This window comes from Neofelis nebulosa, chromosome 6, assembly GCF_028018385.1.
Source record: "Neofelis nebulosa isolate mNeoNeb1 chromosome 6, mNeoNeb1.pri, whole genome shotgun sequence".
In the NCBI taxonomy this organism is placed as follows: Eukaryota; Metazoa; Chordata; class Mammalia; order Carnivora; family Felidae; genus Neofelis; species Neofelis nebulosa.
Genome location: NC_080787.1, coordinates 16,341,627 through 16,352,549, shown reverse-complemented (window position 1 = coordinate 16,352,549; position 10,923 = coordinate 16,341,627). Strand labels below are relative to the sequence as shown.

Here is a 10,923-nt window from a genome sequence, read left to right as displayed (position 1 = left end):
CTCCATGCTGACACAGCACAGAGCCCAACTCAGGGCTTGAACTCACAAACTGTGAGATCATGACCCGAGAGTCGAATGCTTAACTGACTGAGTCACCCAGGAGCCCCCAGATTAGGTTCTTAGAGTAGGTTCCTCTTTACTATTTTGGAATAAGTAGCACATCTGCCTGGCTCCCAGCGGTTTGACAAGGGCCATAAAAATTTCACTGACCCAACTAATTATGGTAACTTTCATTCTCTCCCTGATAACTTTCATTTCCTTCCCTGAAACTTTAAGAACCTCCCATGGGGCGAGGACAGTGAGAGCAAGGAGAGTGAGAGCAAGCGGGATGGGCGAAGGCCTCAGTAATTTGCAGACATTTGTGCTAAATGAAGGCTGTGATGTATCTCTCCGGTGAGCCATACCGAATAGGAGTTCACTGAGAACAGCCAGAGGCTGCAGTCCTCTGCAAGAAAGTGAAAGACGATTCCTGCCTTTAGCAACGTACTTAGAGGCTGGAAAGTAGAAGGCACATAATGTAACATGCGACCCTTATTAGTTATCGTTTACTGAGCAACTAGGGGACATACATTTCTTTTTGCCTGTGTAAGCACACTTTATTTTTTTTAAGTTTTTATTTTGATTCCAGTTAGTTAACAGTGTTATATTAGCTTCAGGGGATTCAATAATTCAGGGTACATAAATTGTGTGTGTGTGTGTGTGTGTGTGTGTGTGTGTGTGTGCCTGTGCGTGCAAATACACACACACACACACACACACACACACACACACCCTGAGGCTCACAAAAGCCTGGGAGATGACATTAAATCTTTTTCTTCTTTCTCTTTTAACCTATTAAAAAACTGAGGTTTAAAAAAGTAAAGCGACTCCCGGAAGTTCACCCGGCTAGCAAGCAGTGGGAGTCAGCTTTTGAACCCCCCCAGAGCAAAGCCTCAGGGCAAAAGCGGCCTTAGTTAAGGTTGCAGTAAGTTCTAACGACCGAGCAATTTATATTTAACTTTAAGGCCACCATGGGCAAGTCATTTCCTTAATGTGATCCTCATTTGCCTTATCTGCAAAGTGGTTCCCTCTTCAGTGGGTTGTTCTGAATGACTCAGAAGGTGCAGGCCTAGCATTTAAGCACATCCTTAATGTATAATAAAGGCTCCCGACAGTCAAGTCGACAAGTGAGTTAAAAATAAACTGACATGACAGGCAACCCTCAGAGGGGAGTCAGGTCCCTCAAAGTCCAGGATCTGCACTGACTAGACACTTCACCGCTTTTATTCTAACAAACATACCCTTGACATCCAAAGGGGATACAAACAAATGGCCTCATCCCCGGGGTCGCCAAATAGATTTACCTGCCCACAATCTTCTCCTTAATTCTATCCAACTTCCCCAGGATTTATTCTTTTGGCATGCCAGAGGTCTGACTCAGCACTTGATGGGCACATAGGGCTTGAAATGAGAGAAAGCAGCAAAACCTCCCAGGAGCGGCCTTTTCCCTCAAGGGAGGCAGTCACAGGCCAAGTCTCCTCCCTATGGGGGTGGGGGGAGGGGAGACCTCGGTGACCCACGTGACCATGCGCATTCCCCCGGCCTCCCCGACCGACCCCGGCCAGTTCGGTCACCGCAACCAACAAGTCTGTAAGCGGGAGCGAGGAAGGTTTGTTAAAAATGTCACGCTGGCCAACTTGCGAGCCACGGGTCTGTCCCTACCCCGCCATCCCCCTCCCCCATCCCCTCCCCCGCTGCCCAGAGCGGGGGCGGGGCGGGCCCAGGGAGCGCGCGGGTGGGTGGAGCGCGACTGCCGCTTCGCGGGGCCTTAAGGGCGCAAGGTGCGCGCCCCTTGGTCGGCTAGCGGCCACACGCGGGAAGCCCCGCCCCCTCCCCGCCCATCGCCCCGCCCCTCCTTTCGCCCCGCCCACAGCCAGTGCCCCGCCTCGCGCCCCGCCCCGCCTCCCTCCCCCCGCCCGGGCCGCCCCCCCGCACCGCCCGGCGCCCGAGCTGCAGGAAGGAGCTGCCAGCTCTAGCCGGGCTTGCCTCAGCGCGCGGATCTGCACCATGCCCCGCATAGATGCAGATCTGAAGCTGGACTTTAAGGATGTCCTGCTCCGACCCAAGCGAAGCAGCCTCAGGAGCCGAGCCGAGGTGGGCCCCTTCGAAAGCCGCAGTGAGGGTGGGATTTGTTTTCCGCGTAGCTGGGGTGGGGGAGGACGGTGGGAGGAGGAGGGATGTGCTAACCCAGCCGGCTTTTCCGTGTGTCTCTTGGTGGATGGGAGGCTGACCCCCTTGGCCCTCCCCATCTGCTGAGAGAGGGGAGAGCCGGCTGGTTCCCCGCCAGGACTTGAGGTGTCTTTAAGGGACCCAGCTCCGGCGTAAAATTCTAAATACGTCCGGCTGAGTGGGCTGGGGGGAGTACACAGTAGACTAGACCACAGGGGAACAAAGATCAAGTGGCCAGCCGATTTAGAAAGAATGGGAGGGTGGCTGGAGGGGTGCACGTAGGGCAGAAATGACAAGAGTGGAGCCCAAGTGTAAAGGAGAGGACGACAGCGACCAAGAGCTTTGTGATTTTGGCATTGTCTCTTAGTGCGGAGAACCGACTGCTGCGTTAGTATCAGCTCCAGCAATGGAATTTTTTTTAAAAAATGCCTGAAAAACAGGCAGATTCCAGAGCGGCAAAAGTTCAGGGTTTACTTTCCACGTTTCAGTGACCTTGCTGGGAGTGAGGCTGGGGACGCGTGCCTGGCGCCACTCTACTTACTGGACAGCTGTAGGGAGGCAGAAAACACCCCAGCACAGGTGCGAGGGTGAGAGGCAGATTGGACCCCCTGGGCAGTTTGGCTGGTTCTGCGTCCATGAGATCGAAGACTGGCTATGGCCCCGAGTGAGAGGGAAGGTGCTGCCCCGGCTGGGGCTGAGGAAGGTCACAGCCTGAAGGATAAACTAGTTGCACGGAAGGAGCCCCCTGAAGGAGGGTGTGCTGGTGACCGTGGCTTTGCCTGGCTTCTGAGAGCTGGAGAAGGAGGTGAGGAAGTGACTCCGTGTGGAGGTGGGGTCCGCAGGAGTAAACAGGAGGAGGCCAAGCCAGCACACTCTTCCAAAGGCTCCACTCCACGAGACCATAAATAAATCCTCTTGCAGGAACTCTGCTGCCCGCCTGTGCCTGTGCCCGGGCCCAACCGCAGCGCCTGGGGTTGCCAGCCGAGGGCTTGTTTGGATTAAAGACGTGTCCTGTTTTAGCCGGTGACCAGAACAAGACACCTCAAGCAGGAGGGTTGGCAGCCGGACCCAGAGACCTGGAGAGGGTGGGTCTGGGCAGGACTGCAGGAGGCCGGGAATGGTTAGCCCTTATCACCCTAGATGGGACCACCCTCTTCCTGTCCTTCCTCTGGTCCTTAAAGGTGCTAAACGAGTGGCCGACTTTTGGAAGAAAAACAAATGGTGTGGGTGATAGGTAGCCACTGCCTAAGGCCAGAACAAGACAGGAGGTGGGGCTTCTGGGCAGACAGATAAAGAGGTGGCCTCAACATTCTTTCAGTATTTGTTCAGAATCCACTTAGGAGAGAGAAACTTATTAAGCCAAGTGGGTGTTTAAAACAAGGATATATTGTACGTATTTTCTGAGCCAGAAAGGATCTGGAGAAAGTAGAACATGTAGAATTTAGGTAATAGAATGAATTACTCTTTTCCAGAGAATAGTATGATGTCCTGCATCATTTGGTTTCATACTTGGAGCCGATTGAAACTATTAATGTCCCAGCTTCCAATGGCACCTTGCAATCTACGTGTCCACATTGCAGTGAGAACTCTGTGCCCTTGGGAAATGTTTTCACAGTTCCGTTTCTGTGGGAGTTTGCCAGCTCTGGGCATGGAAACCTAAGTTAACCGGATTGCCTTTCCAGTTGGTTCCCCTAATAGCGTAGGTGCCTGGCTGATTGTGTCCCATAATCTGCCTGCTTTAGTTGATGTTGAGGGATCTAGTTAGCTCTAGATCTAAGCAGGCTTCCAATCCCCTCTCAGTGTTTTCTCAGTTTGCTTGTGGACGCCTGAAATGTCTTACAGGCAGTTAAAAACTTTTCGTTGTGCCATCAGATATAAGCCTAAAAATGTGTGCCCCCCTGCATGCAAATTGAAAACAAATTTGAAAGTGGTAAATGACAGTCTTTGAGCCTAACCAGAGAGCAGAGCTGAGTGGAGCCAGGAGAGAAAACATACCCTGTAAGAGCAGAGTCTGGCTCTGGGAAGGGAGTTTCGACTCTTGACAAGATTTATCACAGCGACCGTTTTTTGCTAAGAGCCAGGCCTGGTGTTGGATATCAGCCAGTGAGCAGAAAATGGAGAGAGAGGCAGAATGATCACCCACTTAGATGTTCTAGTATTCCGGTAAGGGCATTTCCGCAAATATAAACATAAAATGAAGTTGAGGTCAGCTCCCAGCGGCAAAGGGTCCAGGTGGAGGTGGCCCAGGTGGCCTTCCTGTGATTGTGCCAGACGGGCAGTCATCTCTCAGCTGTCCACTCTTTGCATTTACACACATCTTCACAAGCCCCTGGTACAGGAGAATAAAGTCCCACAGGGCTCCTTGAGGACGGTTGGGGAATCCATTCAAAGGAAGTCACGTGTAAGCACAAACTTTGGCTTTATCTGATGCACTGGGGACATCCAGACATTCCTTGACTCCCCGAGCAGTTCTTCCTGAGAACCCATTTCTGTCTCTGATGTCCCACCTGAGCCCTTAAGCTAGGGTAAGATTTAAAAAAAAATGAACAAAAAACAAATTTACTAACACAGCCATAACTTTGGAAGTGAGGCCATGAGGAAATTTGCAGTAGAGAATTGGCCACTTGTCCGAGGACAGAGAAGACACGACACAATGAGAATTCAGTCTTCTTTTAAAACTCTCTAGTGATTTTTTTCACCAGTGGTCCAGGGAGAGGCAGATCGGCTCCAGAAAGGTCTGGTCAACCCTCAGGGGTCCACTGCACGTTGGCCTGCAGGGGATCAGAGCACGGCAAGTGGAGAGGATATTTGGCTGGGAGCAAGCTGACCTGAATTTCAGCTCAGGCTGTGCACTGTATACTTCAGTACCTTGGCGCTATGTTAGTTTCACAGGGCAGCTGTAACAAAGTACCAGAAAACGAGGTGGCTTACACAATAGAAATGTATTGTCTCCTGGTCCAGGAGGCGAGGAGCCCCAGATCAGAATGTCCATGGGCTGGATCCTTCTGAGTGCTGTGAGGGAGAGTCTGTAACATTTCTCTCTCCCATTTTTCTGGTTGTTTACACACAATCTTGGGTGTTTCTTGGCTCATAGATGCATAGTTCCTATCTCTGCCTTACATCTTTACATCTCCCTCTCTCTGTGTGTCTGTGTCCAGATTTTCCCATTTTGAGAACACCAGTCATGTTGGGATGGGGCCCTGTTGGGCTGACCTCATCTTACCTTGATTGTCGGCGAAGACCTTATTACAGATCTTTTATCTTTTCTGGAGACACAGCTCAAACCATAGCAGCCTCTATGAAATTAGAGGGTGTGAGTAGAATTGTTCTTAATGGATGCTTCAGAATCACCTAAGGAGACACTCCAAAATACACATACTGTCTCCAGCACAAAGGTTCTCAGTAAGTTTGGAGCGGCTTGAGCATATATGTTTTGGAAATCCTCCTGTGCAGATTCTCGTGTGCACACAGACGCTGGGCTAACCGCTGGGGTCTTTTCCATTTGGAGAACCCCGTGGCTGCCTGGTAATGTACAGCCGCCCGAGCTTCTCGAAATCCTGGCAGCTGGTGGCGAAGGCTGCAAGGGACAGAACTCATCCACAGAGCTGGGCTGGGGCTCACCAAGCATTGCCCTGAGAAAGGCTGGGGGCCAAGCTACAATACCATTCTTACTTCTTGGTCAGACATTAATTTATTCCACACTTTTGAAGCCACTCTCTAGAACTATAAAGATAAGAGGGGGGGTGCCTGGGTGGCTCCATCGGTTAAGCATCCGACTTCAGCTCAGGTCAGGTTCTTGTGGTTCGTGAGTTCAAGCCCCGCGTCGGGCTCTGTGCTTCAGCTCAGGGCCTGGAGCCTGCTTCGGATTCTGTGTCTCTCTCTCTCTCTCTGCCCCTCCCCCGCTCGCACTCTGTCTCTCTGTCTCTCAAAAATGAATAAACGTTAAAAAAAAAAGATAAGAGGGATTGTCCCTGTAGACTTACCATTTATAGGTGAGACGGGTAATGGATCCTTTATTTAATAAGAGCATTGCTTAAACAGTACCACCTATAGATCTAGGCAAAAGGGGCCCTGCCCCACACCCCACCTCTGCTCCCTTATACCCTCCTCACTGGACAGGGCCAGAGGGCCATGCCTTTTCATGAAGGCCGTGTTCCAGGGACTCAGAGTCCTGGATTTCCTTGCCCAAATGACTGCAGGCTAATTCCAAGGCTTTCAAGAAAAGGCCCCTTCCCAGGCTGTGTTTTCCCAGGGACCTGCCGTGATGCAGGTGTGCTCAACTCCAACCTCAGGCAGTGGCCAGGCGGCAGCTGTTTGTGAGAATGGATGTGTGTGTGCATGGAGCTTCGTGTGCAGACTGGGGGGTTTGTGTGTGCACATCAAGATTTGGGTGGGATGAGAAGAGGGTGTGGACCGGAGGCCAGGGGCTCGCTCCCCATGACACGATGTTCTGGTACTTTCCAGGTCATTAATGTTTGTCAAGGTTGGAGGATAGGACACAGTGTAGAAGGCTTATGCTTATGTAGAAGCCTGTCAGCTCGATCATAACGTTGAGATATTTAGGAATGTGGTAGGTGGGTCTCCATTCGTGCCTTTTTTTTTTTTTTTTTAATTTTTTTTAACGTTTATTCATCTTTGAGAGTGAGAGACACAGAGCATGAGCAGGGAAGGGGGAGAGAGAGAGGGAGACACAGAATCCGAAGCAGGCCCCAGGCTCTGAGTTGTCAGCACGGAGCCCGACGGGGGGCTCGAACTCACGAACCACAAGAACCTGACCTGAGCTGAAGTCGGACGCTTAACCGACGGAGCCACCCGGGCGCCCCTCCATTCGTGCTTTTGGCCCCCAAATGTTGGGCTGTGGGACTGACTTTGATGAAGGTGTGTTTAAAGGCAGGAGAAACATGCATTTTTGAGGTGGGGGAGGGATAGTTCATTACTCTGTGTTCCCTTACAAATCAGGCTTAGCACAGTGGGAATTTGGAGGTGCTGTAGTTGGTACATTGACCAGCTGTGGCAGATTAAATACCAAGTTTTGTTCCCAGGAGGCTGGAATATTTAAAATATCTATTTCTTTTGGTGAACAACAGGTGTATTTTGGGGGGGGGGGTGTGTCTTTTTGTTTGTGTGGGTAAGATCAGGGAAGATTAGTTAAAACATCATTTAGGGGTGCCCGGGTAGCTTGATTGAGCACCTGACTTCAGCTCAGGTCATGGTCTCGCGGTTTGTGAGTTTGAGCCCTGCCTTGGGCTCTGTGCTGACAGTTCTCTCTCTCAAAAATAAAATAAACATTAAAAAAAATTTTAAACATTCATAATATTAGTTTCAGATGTACAATACGGTAATTCAACAATCCCGTACGTCACCTGGTGCTCATCATAGCAAGTGCATTCTTAACCCCCATCACCTGTTTAACCCATCCCCCCTCCCGCCGTGCTCCGCCCATTTTTAATTGGATTATTCATTGTTTGGGTGTCGGGTTGTATAAGTTCTTTATGGATTTTGGATACTAACCCTTTATCGAATATGTCACTTGCAAATCTCTTCTTCCACTCCCAGGTCGCCTTTTAGTTTTGTCGATTGTTTCCTTCGCTCTGCAGAGGCTTTTTATTTTGTACTCCCCATATGTACTACCAATAGTTTATTTTTACTTGGGGAAGACAGTTTTATTTCTCATTCTTAGAATTAAGGATTGTATGGAATCTACCATAGGAAGACGAAAAATAAGGGCAGGAGTTCACCGTCAAGGCTGATCTTTTTCCAAGGAGGGCTCTGTTTTTTCCATACTGCTGCTAGGTTTTGGGGTGCTGAGAAAAGCCCACTGCGAGCTCAGCTGGGTTCAGAGTGTGGCTGCCCTCCCCGTGCGTCTTGGGAGGAGTATGAGTGATTTGAGACCAAGGAATTCAGATTATTTTAAGCCTGCCAAGCCAGAATGGTGGAGTGCCTTTAGCACAGAGGGTTGCAATTAATTAGACCCCTTCGGTTATCTCTCAGAATGTAGATCTAACTTGCTTCGCTGAAGTCCAGCCAAGGGTCATAATGAAGGAAGTAGAGAAAGCCATAAGCTGCCTCACCTGTCAGGAAGTTCCTGCGTCTCATTTCCCCTCAGCTTTGCTGTTTAAGGCCGGTGCAGACATAGGACACCATTCACCCAGGAAGCCTTCTGGGAGCTGTGTAGAGAGCAAGCACGAAAGGCCAAGTGACGTGTCCCATGGTGTTTTTTGACATGTTGATCGCAAAGTGAAAGTTGCCTTAGGGACGGACACCTGGGGGGCTCCGTCGGTTAAGCGGTTAAGCGTCAGACTCTTGGTTTCAGCGCAGGTCACGATCTCCTGGTTTGTGAGTTCGAGCCCCACACTGGACTCTGTGCTGACAATGCAGAGCCTGCTTGGGATTCTCTCTCCCCTCTCTCTTCCCCTCCCCTACTTGTTCTCTCTCTCTCTCTCTCTCTCTCTCTCTCTCTCTCAGTAAATGAGTAAACTTAAAAAAAAAGTTGCCTCAAATGAAAAGAGAAGGAACTAGACCAACAGTGGTAAGGAATGATTATTGCTGATCTATTCAATGATTAATGGCTGATCTATTCATATATGTATATATTATTGGTGATCTATCCAGGATTAATGTAGGTTGAAATTACTTCAGAGACCAGAGATCCACCCCTGTGTGTCTCCTGCCAGTTCTCCTGGGGAAGCACCTGCTTTCAGGATGATCCTGGGTCCCTCACGGTCCAGCCCAGGGGGCAAACAGTGCTGAGTAGGTACGACAGGAAATATAATGCAAGATATCCGAACTCAGCTGAGATGCCACGTGAGATGTGGAGGCACCCTAAGGATTGGCAACAGTGAAAAGGGGCTTCGGAAGGGGAGGAGGTGATGTTCCTGAGATCACTCCCTGACAGCTGGAACCGAGGCTACGCAGGCCGAGGCAGAGGCGAGGCATTCTGGGAGAACGGCGCTGACTGCATACAGGCCCTCCTCCCTTGTCCCGCACGGTCCTGCACTTTCCCACTCAGTTTCTCCATTGGCTGAACCCGGCCAGAAACCAGCCTGGGCAGCGGAGCCTGCAGGGGCGGGGGGTGACCTTCCTGTGGTAAGAGGGGGGGCGGGAAAAGGGTGAAGAATAAACCTGTGAGCAGGCAGGTCTCGGATCTGCCTGGGACAAAGAAGGGGTTCTGACTCTGTTCGCTCTTGGCGCGTGCCTAGCAGACTTTGGCTGCTCCCACCATCCTGGTTTACCTGTCCTGGATCCCCGACCGCTGGGGCTGGGTTAGACACGACGACGCCCCGAAGTTGGAGTGACAGGAGAATTGGAGGGCCCTCCCTCCACCATTTGCGCGTCAAAGGAACAAGTGTGTGTTTGCTTAGACACCTGGCTCCCTGTACTTCCTCTCAGCTCTTTGAAGGATGCTCAGAATTACAAAGCAAGCTGAGAAGGTTGACAGGTTAAGGGATTCATGGTTTGCAGCTCGTTGCGGGTGAATTTGGAGTGTCTGCTTCTCCCCGTGGGTGAGAATTAAAGGGAAAGTCATGCCTGGCAGGGAAGGGTGGAGCGGATTTTCCCAGAAGGGGAATGGTCCCTCCGGTGCCTGGAAGTGGGGAAATGTAGCATACGCGTGGGTGTTTAGGGCCAGGATGGATGGGGCTGGGGGCGGAAGGTGGCAGGCAGTGGGTTGGGAGTAAAGCTGAAGGAGAGAGCTTCCGATTCTGAGGTTTGGATCGATGGCGGGCCACCAGTGCCTTGTACTGCGTTGGCTTTGTCCCTGGGTGACCATCTGTTACTCTGACTCCTCAGGAGCCCTCCTGTTTTGGGGGCACGTGGCTCAGCCCCTAAGACACCAACGGACCGAGGGACACGCACTTGCTTTTTGTTGTTCGCCCTTGCTCCAAACTCTAGAACTTCTTCATGGATCACTTGAAGAGCACATCGTTTCTGGTTCCCTTTTTGCCAATTAGGTGGATCTTGAGCGTACCTTCACGTTTCGGAACTCGAAGCAGACCTACTCGGGGATCCCCATCATTGTGGCCAACATGGACACCGTGGGGACATTCGAGATGGCAGCAGTGATGTCACAGGTAGGATGACTCTACTGCTCACCCTGGACAAGTGGTCAGGAGCCCAGCCCGGACTCACTCAGACACAAAGAAGAGGAGAAAAGTGAGACATTCCAGATCATTTACTGTGGCCGAACTGTTCGGTTCTGAGTCTGATGGCTGCCGGGAGGTACTTCTTTTCTTTTCCGTCAGAAGACAGAGTCTGGGGGCGCCTGGGTGGCGCAGTCGGTTAAGCGTCCGACTTCAGCCGGGTCACGATCTCGCGGTCCGTGAGTTCGAGCCCCGCGTCAGGCTCTGGGCTGATGGCTCGGAGCCTGGAGCCTGCTTCCGATTCTGTGTCTCCCTCTCTCTCTGCCCCTCCCCCGTTCATGCTCTGTCTCTCTCTGTCCCAAAAATAAATAAATAAATAAATAAATAAATAAAAAAAAAAAAAAAAAAGAAGACAGAGTCTGGACTTGGCGTTCAAGGAGATGGCTTAGGTCTGCACCCGTTTCTTCCTTGAAAATGCTCCTGGTAGTTTTAGAAACTAGAGATATTGTCAAGTGAGACCAGTGTCGTGTTATAGAAGAGTGACCTTGCCTTTAAAATTAAGGCGGGGGGCACCTGGGTGGCTCAGTTGGTTGAGCGTCTTGACTTCGGCTCTGGTCACGATCTCACAGTTCATGAG

General features: G+C 50.9%; 1 protein-coding gene across 3 annotated transcripts in view; it reads left to right on the top strand.

Moving 5' to 3' along the window:
• Positions 1-1,960: 1,960 nt before the first annotated feature.
• GMPR (guanosine monophosphate reductase) overlaps positions 1,961-10,923 on the top strand; it is a 51,688-nt gene continuing 42,725 nt past the window's right edge. For 2 of the 3 annotated variants that reach the window (XR_009263553.1, XM_058736068.1), the window contains exons 1-2: positions 1,961-2,133; positions 10,158-10,277. Coding sequence is in view for 2 of the 3 variants with exons in the window: in XM_058736068.1 (XP_058592051.1) it covers positions 2,047-2,133; positions 10,158-10,277 (207 nt within the window). In the remaining variant the exon portion in view is untranslated. The remainder of the gene's footprint in view (positions 2,134-10,157; positions 10,278-10,923) is intronic. The other variant, XM_058736067.1, reaches the window with a different exon arrangement.